At 44.7% G+C, this 13716-nt stretch overlaps 1 protein-coding gene across 2 annotated transcripts in view; it reads right to left on the bottom strand.

The window, feature by feature from the left end:
• mapkap1 (MAPK associated protein 1) overlaps window positions 1-13716 on the bottom strand; it is a 141047-nt gene that overhangs the window by 64019 nt on the left and 63312 nt on the right. For both annotated transcript variants that reach the window (XM_036976695.2, XM_090233642.1), the window contains one exon: window positions 11974-12083. In XM_036976695.2, coding sequence (XP_036832590.1) covers window positions 11974-12083 — 110 coding nt within the window. The remainder of the gene's footprint in view (window positions 1-11973; window positions 12084-13716) is intronic.

The raw sequence follows: 13716 nt of genomic DNA, 5'->3' as shown, positions 1-13716 counted from the left end.
CTGTGGGTACAAAGGAGGACTAATACTGTGGGTATAAAGGAGGACTAATACTGTGGGTATAAAGGAGGACTAATACTGTGGGTACAAAGGAGGACTAATACTGTGGGTATAAAGAGGACTAATACTGTGGGTAAAAAGGAGGACTAATACAGTGGGTATAAAGGAGGACTAATACTGTGGGTATAAAGGAGGACTAATACTGTGGGTATAAAGAGGACTAATACTGTGGGTATAAAGGAGGACTAATACAGTGGGTATAAAGGAGGACTAATACAGTGGGTATAAAGGAGGACTAATACAGTGGGTATAAAGGAGGACAAATACTGTGGGTATAAAGGAGGACTAATACTGTGGGTATAAAGGAGGACTAATACTGTGGGTACAAAGGAGGAATAATACAGTGGGTATAAAGGAGGACTAATACAGTGGGTATAAAGGAGGACTAATACTGTGGGCACAAAGGATGACTAATACTGTGGGTATAAAGATGACTAATACTGTGGGTACAAAGGAGGACTAATACTGTGGGTATAAAGAGGACTAATACTGTGGGTATAAAGAGGACTAATACTGTGGGTATAAAGGAGGACTAATACTGTGGGTATAAAGGAGGACTAATACGGTGGGGTATAAAGATGACTAATACTGTGGGTATAAAAGAGGACTAATACTGTGGGTATAAAGATGACAAATACTGTGGGTATAAAGATGACTATTACTGTGGGTATAAAGAGGACTAATACAGTGGGTATAAAGAGGACTAATACAGTGGGTATAAAGGAGGACTAATACTGTGGGTATAAAGGAGGACTAATACAGTGGGTATAAAGGAGGACTAATACAGTGGGTATAAAGGAGGACTAATACAGTGGGTATAAAGGAGGACTAATACTGTGGGTTTAAAGGAGGACTAATACTGTGGGTATAAAGGAGGACTAATACAGTGGGTATAAAGGAGGACTAATACAGTGGGTATAAAGGAGGACAAATACTGTGGGTATAAAGGAGGACTAATACTGTGGGTATAAAGGAGGACTAATACTGTGGGTACAAAGGAGGACTAATACAGTGGGTATAAAGGAGGACTAATACAGTGGGTATAAAGGAGGACTAATACTGTGGGTACAAATGATGACTAATACTGTGGGTATAAAGATGACTAATACTGTGGGTACAAAGGAGGACTAATACTGTGGGTACAAAGGAGGACTAATACTGTGGGTATAAAGAGGACTAATACTGTGGGTATAAAGAGGACTAATACTGTGGGTATAAAGGAGGACTAATACTGTGGGTATAAAGGAGGACTAATACGGTGGGGTATAAAGATGACTAATACTGTGGGTATAAAGGAGGACTAATACTGTGGGTATAAAGATGACTAATACTGTGGGTATAAAGATGACTAATACTGTGGGTATAAAGAGGACTAATACAGTGGGTATAAAGAGGACTAATACAGTGGGTATAAAGAGGACTAATACAGTGGGCATAAAGGAGGACTAATACAGTGGGTATAAAGGAGGACTAATACTGTGGGTATAAAGGAGGACTAATACAGTGGGTATAAAGGAGGACTAATACAGTGGGTATAAAGGAGGACTAATACAGTGGGTATAAAGGAGGACTAATACTGTGGGTATAAAGGAGGACTAATACTGTGGGTATAAAGGAGGACTAATACTGTGGGTATAAAGGAGGACTAATACAGTGGGTATAAAGGAGGACTAATACAATGGGTATAAAGGAGGACTAAAACTGTGGGTATAAAGGAGGACTAATACAGTGGGTATAAAGGAGGACTAATACAGTGGGTATAAAGGAGGACTAATACAGTGGGTATAAAGGAGGACTAATACTGTGGGTATAAAGATGACTAATACAGTGGGTATAAAGGAGGACTAATACTGTGGGTATAAAGGAGGACTAATACTGTGGGTATAAAGGAGGACTAATACTGTGGGTACAAAGGAGGACTAATACTGTGGGTATAAAGAGGACTAATACTGTGGGTAAAAAGGAGGACTAATACAGTGGGTATAAAGGAGGACTAATACTGTGGGTATAAAGGAGGACAAATACTGTGGGTATAAAGGAGGACTAATACTGTGGGTACAAAGGAGGACTAATACAGTGGGTATAAAGGAGGACTAATACTGTTGGTATAAAGGAGGACTAATACTGTGGGTATAAAGGAGGACTAATACTGTGGGTATAAAGGAGGACAAATACTGTGGGTATAAAGGAGGACTAATACTGTGGGTATAAAGGAGGACTAATACTGTGGGTACAAAGGAGGACTAATACAGTGGGTATAAAGGAGGACTAATACAGTGGGTATAAAGGAGGACTAATACTGTGGGTATAAAGGAGGACTAATACAGTGGGTACAAAGGAGGACTAATACTGTGGGTATAAAGGAGGACTAATACAGTGGGTACAAAGGAGGACTAATACAGTGGGTATAAAGGAGGACTAATACAATGGGTATAAAGGAGGACTAATACTGTGGGTATAAAGGAGGACTAATACTGTGGGTATAAAGGAGGACTAATACTGTGGGTATAAAGGAGGACTAATACAGTGGGTATAAAGGAGGACTAATACAGTGGGTATAAAGGAGGACTAATACAGTGGGTATAAAGGAGGACTAATACTGTGGGTATAAAGAGGACTAATATGGCAGGTACAAAGAGGACTAATACTGTGGGTATAAAGGAGGACTAATACAGTGGGTATAAAGGATGACTAATACTGTGGGTATAAAGGAGGACTAATACTGTGGGTATAAAGGAGGACTAATACTGTGGGTATAAAGGAGGACTAATACAGTGGGTATAAAGGAGGACTAATACAGTGGGTATAAAGGAGGACTAATACTGTGGGTATAAAGAGGACTAATATGGCAGGTACAAAGAGGACTAATACTGTGGGTATAAAGGAGGACTAATACTGTGGGTATAAAGGAGGACTAATACGGTGGGGTATAAAGATGACTAATAGTGTGGGTATAAAGGAGGACTAATACTGTGGGAATAAAGATGACTAATACAGTGGGTATAAAGGAGGACTTATACTGTGGGTACAAAGGAGGACAATACTGTGGGTATAAAGAAGGACTAATACTGTGGGTACAAAGGAGGACTAATACTGTGGGTATAAAGAGGACTAATACTGTGGGTAAAAAGGAGGACTAATACAGTGGGTATGAAGGAGGACTAATACTGTGGGTATAAAGATGACTAATACTGTGGGTATAAAGATGACTAATACAGTGGGTAAAAAGAGGACTAATACAGTGGGTATAAAGAGGACAAATACAGTGGGTATAAAGGAGGACTAATACTGTGGGTATAAAGGAGGACTAATACAGTGGGTATAAAGGAGGACTAATACAGTGGGTATAAAGGAGGACTAATACTGTGGGTATAAAGGAGGACTAATACTGTGGGTATAAAGGAGGACTAATACTGTGGGTATAAAGGAGGACTAATACAGTGGGTATAAAGGAGGACTAATACAGTGGGTATAAAGGAGGACTAATACTGTGGGTATAAAGAGGACTAATATGGCAGGTACAAAGAGGACTAATACTGTGGGTATAAAGGAGGACTAATACAGTGGGTATAAAGGAGGACTAATACAGTGGGTATAAAGGAGGACTAATACTGTGGGTATAAAGGAGGACTAATACTGTGGGTATAAAGGAGGACTAATACTGTGGGTATAAAGGAGGACTAATACAGTGGGTATAAAGGAGGACTAATACAGTGGGTATAAAGGAGGACTAATACTGTGGGTATAAAGAGGACTAATATGGCAGGTACAAAGAGGACTAATACTGTGGGTATAAAGGAGGACTAATACAGTGGGTATAAAGGAGGACTAATACTGTGGGTATAAAGGAGGACTAATACTGTGGGTATAAAGGATGACTAATACAGTGGGTATAAAGGAGGACTAATACAGTGGGTATAAAGGAGGACTAATACTGTGGGTATAAAGATGACTAATACAGTGGGTATAAAGGAGGACTTATACTGTGGGTACAAAGGAGGACAATACTGTGGGTATAAAGGAGGACTAATACTGTGGGTATAAAGGAGGACTAATACTGTGGGTACAAAGGAGGACTAATACTGTGGGTATAAAGAGGACTAATACTGTGGGTATAAAGGAGGACTAATACTGTGGGTATAAAGATGACTAATACTGTGGGTATAAAGGAGGACTAATACAGTGGGTATAAAGGAGGACTAATACAGTGGGTATAAAGGAGGACTAATACAGTGGGTATAAAGGAGGACTAATACTGTGGGTATAAAGGAGGACTAATACTGTGGGTATAAAGAGGACTAATACAGTGGGTATAAAGGAGGACTAATACAGTGGGTATAAAGGAGGACTAATACTGTGGGTATAAAGGAGGACTAATACTGTTGGTATAAAGGAGGACTAATACTGTGGGTATAAAGGAGGACTAATACTGTGGGTATAAAGGAGGACTAATACAGTGGGTATAAAGGAGGACTAATACTGTGGGTATAAAGGAGGACTAATACTGTGGGTATAAAGGACTAATACTGTGGGTATAAAGAGGACTAATACTGTGGGATATAAAAGAGCTCACGTCTGGGAGGGGGAGGTTTGAAAAAAGAGCTCACGTCTGGGACGGGGGAGGTTTGAAAAAAATAGCTAAATTCTGGGAGAGGGAGGGTTAACCAATATTATCTATATTATCTCTTATCTATATTATTGGACTTCAGCTATTTGGGCTTATTCATAATTATTTAACCCTTTACCCTGCTAGGAATTGGCCTCCATTGAATTGGCCTCCGTTGAATTGAGTTTGAGTTTATTTTATTTTTACAGGGACAGTGCAAATTAATCAACGTTTTAGTAAAAGTGCCAGCCGGCTAATTTTCAACCACAGTCCCTGGGTAGGTCATTACAATAACAATAACAATACAGACAATCAATGAGCAGTGAGCACATTGGCCTCCATTAAAATGTTTCTTACAGAAGAAATATGAAATACATATGCATGGGAGGGAACAGTTTGGCGATCATGGGAAAATTATTAGACCAAAGTTTACGACAACAGTTACCCTGACACAAGACTGAATCTAAACATTTACTCTGTTAATTTTATGTGCATTTTACATTTACTGTACTTTTTGCCACATTTGTCAATAACGAAACCTGAAAATACTCTGGATACATTCAGTAAAATTAGTGGTAGGAACAGCATGAGATAAAAAAAAATGACAAGAGTTTGAGTGAGAGGACTAACCTGAGTCTCCAAGTGGACACACACCTCTCCAAAGTGGGCACAGTTCCTAAGTCATTTCAATGCGTTTTTATGACTCAAAGAAGACTCTTTTACTATAAAGGTGCTTATTTGAGCTCTCCTAGCTCTGCCGTTGAGGAACTACAGCAAGCACACTTGTAGTTATTTTGATCACAGCCCTGCGTCCTCGTCATCACACAATTACTGTTGTTGTTCACTCAATCCAAAAACGGCCCATTATAAAGCGCAATCTGGGTCAGGTGGGCCTCGTTTTAAACGTTTCTTCTATTGCCAACATGACCAGTTAAGCTCTAAAATACTATGTTACGGAGTTGGGCTTTCACAATTCAATTCAGAGAAACAGATTGTAATTTTGATGAGCATAGAAAGAGGTCATGAGAGCATTCAGGTGCCGTGCTCCACAGTGAATTTATCACAATACATCAAACAGACTCATTCTGTTCAGAATGACCCAGGGTATAACACCATGTCATCTGGTAACTGTACAACAAACAGACTCATTCTGTTCTGAACGACCCAGGGTATCACACCATGTCATCTGGTAACTGTATAACAAACAGACTCATTCTGTTCCGAACAACCCAGGGTATGAAGCCATGTCATCTGGTAACTGTACATCAAACAGACTCATTCTGTTCTGAACGACCCAGGGTATAACACCATGTCATCTGGTAACTGTATAACAAACAGACTAATTCTGTTCTGAACGACCCAGGGTATAACACCATGTCATCTGGTAACTGTTCACCAAACAGACTCATTCTGTTCAGAACGACCCAGGGTATAACACCATGTCATCTGGTAACTGTTCATCAAACAGACTCATTCTGTTCAGAACGACCCAGGGTATAACACCATGTCATCTGGTAACTGTATAACAAACAGACTCATTCTGTTCAGAACGACCCAGGGTATAACACCATGTCATCTGGTAACTGTTCAAACAGACTCATTCTGTTCAGAACGACCCAGGGTATCACACCATGTCATCTGGTAACTGTTCATCAAACAGACTCATTCTGTTCTGAACGACACAGGGTATAACACCATGTCATCTGGTAACTGTTCATCAAACAGACTCATTCTGTTCAGAACGACCCAGGGTATAACACCATGTCATCTGGTAACTGTTCATCAAACAGACTCATTCTGTTCAGAACGACCCAGGGTATAACACCATGTCATCTGGTAACTGTTCACCAAACAGACTCATTCTGTTCTGAACGACCCAGGGTATCACACCATGTCATCTGGTAACTGTATAACAAACAGACTCATTCTGTTCCGAACAACCCAGGGTATGAAGCCATGTCATCTGGTAACTGTACATCAAACAGACTCATTCTGTTCTGAACGACCCAGGGTATAACACCATGTCATCTGGTAACTGTACAACAAACAGACTCATTCTGTTCTGAACGACACAGGGTATGAAGCCATGTCATCTGGTAACTGTTCACCAAACAGAGTCATCCTGTTCTGAACGACCCAGGGTATAACACCATGTCATCTGGTTACTGTTCATCAAACAGACTCATTCTGTTCTGAACGACCCAGGGTATAACACCATGTCATCTGGTTACTGTTCATCAAACAGACTCATTCTGTTCAGAACGACCCAGGGTATAACACCATGTCATCTGGTTACTGTTCATCAAACAGACTCATTCTGTTCAGAACGACCCAGGGTATAACACCATGTCATCTGGTAACTGTTCAAACAGACTCATTCTGTTCAGAACGACCCAGGGTATAACACCATGTCATCTGGTTACTGTACAACAAACACTCATTCTGTTCAGAACGACCCAGGGTATAACACCATGTCATCTGGTAACTGTACAACAAACACTCATTCTGTTCAGAACGACCCAGGGTATAACACCATGTCATCTGGTAACTGTATAACAAACAGACTCATTCTGTTCAGAACGACCCAGGGTATCACACCATGTCATCTGGTAACTGTATAACTAACAGACTCATTCTGTTCAGAACGACCCAGGGTATGAAGCCATGTCATCTGGTAACTGTTCAAACAGACTCATTCTGTTCAGAACGACCCAGGGTATAACACCATGTCATCTGGTAACTGTATAACTAACAGACTCATTCTGTTCAGAACGACCCAGGGTATGACACCATGTCATCTGGTAACTGTACATCAAACAGACTCATTCTGTTCAGAACGACCCAGGGTATAACACCATGTTATCTGGTAACTGTTCAAACAGACTCATTCTGTTCAGAACGACCCAGGGTATAACACCATGTCATCTGGTAACTGTACATCAAACAGACTCATTCTGTTCAGAACGACCCAGGGTATAACACCATGTTATCTGGTAACTGTACAACAAACAGACTCATTCTGTTCAGAACGACCCAGGGTATAACACCATGTCATCTGGTAACTGTATATCTAACAGACTCATTCTGTTCAGAACGACCCAGGGTATAACACCATGTTATCTGGTAACTGTTCAAACAGACTCATTCTGTTCAGAACGACCCAGGGTATAACACCATGTCATCTGGTAACTGTATAACTAACAGACTCATTCTGTTCAGAACGACCCAGGGTATAACACCATGTCATCTGGTAACTGTATAACTAACAGACTCATTCTGTTCAGAACGACCCAGGGTATAACACCATGTTATCTGGTAACTGTTCAAACAGACTCATTCTGTTCTGAACGACCCAGGGTATAACACCATGTCATCTGGTAACTGTATAGCTAACAGACTCATTCTGATCAGAACGACCCAGGGTATAACACCATGTCATTTGGTAACTGTACATCAAACAGACTCATTCTGTTCAGAACGACCCAGGGTATAACACCATGTTATCTGGTAACTGTATAACTAACAGACTCATTCTGTTCAGAACGACCCAGGGTATAACACCATGTTATCTGGTAACTGTATAACTAACATAGTGATCATAAACGTTGAACTACATATTCCATCAGTTTTATGAGATGGAAATGTGAAGTGCACATTTGGACTCACAGGTGTTTGGTTTGTTTGTATGACATCAAAGCGATATTTATTCTAATCAACGTCTCATCTTTCAAAATACATAGAGTCGCCTAATTTACAGCATTTCCCTCCCTCAGACAACAAAACATTTGCCGAAGTTGCCTAATTATCAGGTGAGTTCGGGGCAACTGCTTGGTCACACCGTGCTCAGGTTCAGAACTTCTTTCAGTCAAAACCCCATACAGAGCTGTGAAGAGCAGAGCCTGAACTCTGGCGTCATTTATAGCAGGCCACTGTACAGCCACTGCGTTCCAATTTTGGCGATTCATCAGTGACCAAATCTGCCATTTTCCAACCTGTATACGAATTACGAGTCTAAAGGATAGATGTTTTCAGACGGGTATATGGAATTGGTGTGATATCCAGACATCAAACCTCTAATGGGGTCTTAGGACTTGACATTTCTAAAGGGTGGAGTTATTTTTTTATGAAAGGGGGTTGAAGGTTTTAACATTTGTACCACCACAACACTTATGGACAGAGGTGGCCGACACAAGGAAGTTGTGTCGCAAAAACAGAATTTCACTCTCCATATTTCAGGTCCAAATTCTAACACAAACAAATTGGTTCATAATCAACAACAAAAACTCTAAATAAACAAAAATCAATGTAGAAATGGTACAGCAAGACGCTCTTCTACTTTTTAGAAGCAGGGCGCTGAAATGAAAGATTCAGTCATCGGCAAAGCACATCCACTTCAACTCACTTAGCAAAGCATGTCCCGAGAACAGTGGTTCATTCAATTTTCATGGAGTTAAATGGAACTCTGCTTTTAGTAGCCAGAGGCTATGCATACTATTACATTCCTAAAGAAGGCTTTTAGCACAAATTGCATTTATAATAGGATATAAGTTCAAGACACAAACTTCTTCTTCTTTTAACTTCTACTAATAGCTGTGTAGCACTGCATTTTGGGATACAATTTTTTTTTTCTTTTTTTTTTTCTCCAATTCGGTCCGATCTGAGAAGACAAAGACAACAAGATGGTTGTCTTGGTGCAAGGACATTGTACACGATATCCCCAAGAAAAATGAAGAAAAAACAAAAACAAACACTACAGCAAAAAGGGGTAGGACCAAGCCACTGGCAAGGTTAGTGTTGTGGAGAGGTTAGCTCCGTTTGAGGGAGCTAGTTAGGGGATTGCTAATGTCTTCATCACTCTAGACCCTGGTAGACAGTAGGCTGAGGTCTCAAGCTAATAAAAAAGAGAATAGGCAGACATGCCATGGCCTTGTCCAGTCTAAGGGGATCGTCGCCATCATCGCCACCATCATCATCATCATCAAACATTGTCTTCAGTGGTTGTGACAGCAAACCACGGAGGATGGAGGAGGTCATTAGAACGGGGGGGTGGGGGGGGGGCACGCTGGTGATCAGGTGGGGGCAGATAAAAAAAGGGACAGCCAGTTGTAGTACAAGCCGGAGGGGGGGGGGGTCAACGAGAGAATAGACCTCCTGCCTTCCACACCTCTCTCCACTCAGTAGGTGGAACTGCCCTCTCCACTCAGTAGGTGGAACTGCCCTCTCCACTCAGTAGGTGGAACTGCCCTCTCCACTCAGTAGGTGGAACTGCCCTCTCCACTCAGTAGGTGGAACTGCCCTCTCCACTCAGTAGGTGGAACTGCCCTCTCCACTCAGTAGGTGGAACTGCCCTCTCCAATCAGTAGGTGGAACTGCCCTCTCCACTCAGTAGGTGGAACTGCCCTCTCCAATCAGTAGGTGGGCTGCTCTCTCCACTCAGTATGTGGGCTGCTCTTTCCACTCAGTATGTGGGCTGCCCTCTCCACTCAGTAGGTGGAACTGCCCTCTCCACTCAGTAGGTGGAACTGCCCTCTCCACTCAGTATGTGGGCTGCTCTCTCCACTCAGTATGTGGGCTGCTCTCTCCACTCAGTATGTGGGCTGCTCTCTCCACTCAGTATGTGGGCTGCTCTCTCCACTCAGTAGGTGGAACTGCTCTCTCCACTCAGTATGTGGGCTGCTCTCTCCACTCAGTATGTGGGCTGCTCTCTCCACTCAGTATGTGGGCTGCTCTCTCCACTCAGTATGTGGGCTGCTCTCTCCACTCAGTAGGTGGAACTGCCCTCTCCACTCAGTAGGTGGAACTGCCCTCTCCACTCAGTAGGTGGAACTGCCCTCTCCACTCAGTATGTGGGCTGCTCTCTCCACTCAGTATGTGGGCTGCTCTCTCCACTCAGTATGTGGGCTGCTCTCTCCACTCAGTATGTGGGCTGCTCTCTCCACTCAGTAGGTGGAACTGCTCTCTCCACTCAGTATGTGGGCTGCTCTCTCCACTCAGTATGTGGGCTGCTCTCTCCACTCAGTATGTGGGCTGCTCTCTCCACTCAGTAGGTGGAACTGCCCTCTCCACTCAGTAGGTGGAACTGCCCTCTCCACTCAGTATGTGGGCTGCTCTCTCCACTCAGTATGTGGGCTGCTCTCTCCACTCAGTAGGTGGAACTGCCCTCTCCACTCAGTAGGTGGAACTGCCCTCTCCACTCAGTAGGTGGAACTGCCCTCTCCACTCAGTATGTGGGCTGCTCTCTCCACTCAGTATGTGGGCTGCTCTCTCCACTCAGTAGGTGGAACTGCTCTCTCCACTCAGTATGTGGGCTGCTCTCTCCACTCAGTATGTGGGCTGCTCTCTCCACTCAGTATGTGGGCTGCTCTCTCCACTCAGTAGGTGGAACTGCTCTCTCCACTCAGTATGTGGGCTGCTCTCTCCACTCAGTATGTGGGCTGCTCTCTCCACTCAGTAGGTGGGGCTGCTCTCTCCACTCAGTATGTGGGTTGCTCTCTCCACTCATTATGTGGGCTGCTCTCTCCACTCAGCATGTGGGCTGCTCTCTCCACTCAGTATGTGGAACTGCCCTCTCCACTCAGTAGGTGGAACTGCCCTCTCCACTCAGTATGTGGGCTGCTCTCTCCACTCAGTATGTGGGCTGCTCTCTCCACTCAGTATGTGGGCTGCTCTCTCCACTCAGTAGGTGGGCTGCTCTCTCCACTCAGTATGTGGAACTGCCCTCTCCACTCAGTATGTGGAACTGCCCTCTCCACTCAGTATGTGGAACTGCCCTCTCCACTCAGTATGTGGAACTGCCCTCTCCACTCAGTAGGCACCGTCTTCTCTACTGTGCTCTGTGCCTCCGTTGCTTCCCGACATGATCCCTTTCAGGCCTTTATCACTGGTTGGGAGGCGGGGGTGGGGGGGTTGAGAGAGAGCGCCAGCCCCACCCCGTGCCGCCCCAGCTTAATCTGTGTCCTGGCGTTGGGAGAGGCGATCGGTTCCGTCTGACTTTTGTATTAAAACCTCAGTTGCTATCAGATCCCCAGGTGATCTGGGCATGACAAATTAAACACTGTGTGGCAGCGCTATCAGAGATCGTACCCTGATGGTTTTTCTGGAGGGGTGGGGGTTGTGGAAATGCTTTGTGTGAAGACAGCAACACAATAAGGGGAGGGCAGACGCAAATTCAAGTACACACACTTGGCGCACACTCAAATATATGAAGCACACTACTTACGAACACATGCTACTTTCATTGTTTGGGTGCTTCACAATGGGGTTAATAGGATTTCCATAAGCATGTAATAAAGCATCTACGCCACCCATACCAGAGCCTTTCTGAGAGCCTTTCCTCTTCTTCAGTGCCTTCTGCAGGATCTCCTTCATGGTCACCTTCAGGCTGTCCACTGGGATGAGAGAAAAACCATGGACAGCATTTCTGTAGGAAAAAAAACAGGAGAGAGAGGGACAGAGACGGAGGGGGAGAGAGAGAGAGAGAGAGAGACAGAGGGGGGAGAGAGAGAGAGAGACAGGGAGAGAGACAGGGGGAGAGAGAGAGAGAGAGAGAGAGGGGAAGAGAGAGGGAGGAGGGGGGAGAGAGAGGAGGGGGGAGAGAGAGGGATGGAGGGGGGAGAGAGAGAGATGGAGGGGGAGAGAGAGGGAGGGGGGAGAGAGAGAGAGACGGAGGGGTGGGACAGAGAGAGAGAGACAGAGACCGAGGGGGAGAGAGAGAGAGAGACAGAGACGGAGAGAGAGAGACAGAGGGAGGGGAGAGAGAGAGAGAGAGGGGAGGGGGGAGAGAGACGGAGGGGGAGAGAGAGAGGGGGGAGGGGAGAGAGAGAGAGATGGAGGGGGAGAGAGAGAGGGGGGAGGGGAGAGAGAGAGAGATGGAGGGGGAGAGAGAGAGGGGGGTGGGGAGAGAGAGAGAGGGGGGGAGGGGAGAGAGAGAGAGATGGAGGGGGAGAGAGAGGGAGGGGGGAGAGAGAGAGAGAGACGGAGCGGTGGGACAGAGAGAGTGACAGAGGGGGAGGGGGAGAGACAGAGGGGGAGAGAGGGGGAGAGAGACAAAGAGAGGGGGAGAGAGACAGAGAGAGGGGGAGAGAGACAGAGAGAGGGGGAGAGAGAGGGAGGGGGAGAGAGGGGGAGGGGGAGAGAGAGGGAGGGGGAGAGAGGGGAGAGAGGGGGAGGGGGAGAGAGAGGGAGGGAGGGGGAGAGAGAGAGAGGGGGAGAGAGAGAGGGGGGGAGGGGGAGAGAGACGGAGGGGGAGAGAGAGGGAGGGAGGGGGAGAGAGAGAGAGGGGGAGAGAGAGAGGGGGGGAGGGGGAGAGAAAGTGAGATATTAGTTATATAAGTGAAGAAATAATACATCTGCAGACACAGTGACAACAAAGCGCCCGCCTCAGCAGAAGTAAAACAAATATCAGTAGGCTCTCTCCAGTTGACTCTGGGACACAAACACCTGATTCGTTATCCTAAAAGCGTCACGTCGCATTTATCGGATTGTTAGGGCCAATAGCACACTTATTTACTAGCACCGCTTGGAGCACTTCATTTTAGGCACTTTCAAAAGATAGGAGCGCTATTTATGATGCCATTAAAAGCAGGCGAGTGGGAAGCGGTCTCACAAAACAGTTTAGTCAAAAGAAAGCCCTTGTTCTATTGGATAAAGGCCTCCGCAGATTAGTTTTTTCCACTATCCATCAATCATGCAGATGCCGTGTCATAACCCAATAACACACGTGGGTTTTACGTCATAACAATCACAGTAGTAAATTCAGGAAGGTTAACCTGCTACTGTTCTGAGTGAATCGGAATGCGTCACCTTCCTAAACGTCAATGACGAAGTGGAAACGATGCAAAGGAAAGATTTAAAGGCGTATAAAGTCAGGATAAAACAAGTGCACAAAGTTAGACCAACAAAATGGAACACGGAAAACTAGACAACATTAAGGCTCCCGAGTGGAGCAGAGGTCTAAGAAACTGCATCTCAGTGGGCTCCCGAGTGGAGCAGAGGTCTAAGAAACTGCATCTCAGTGGGCTCCCGAGTGGAGCAGAGGTCTAAGACACTGCATC

This window comes from Oncorhynchus mykiss, chromosome 5 (genome assembly GCF_057628025.1).
Source record: "Oncorhynchus mykiss isolate SJ-2025 chromosome 5, ASM5762802v1, whole genome shotgun sequence".
Lineage (NCBI taxonomy): Eukaryota > Metazoa > Chordata > Actinopteri > Salmoniformes > Salmonidae > Oncorhynchus > Oncorhynchus mykiss.
This window is presented reverse-complemented; position numbering and strand designations above follow the sequence as displayed.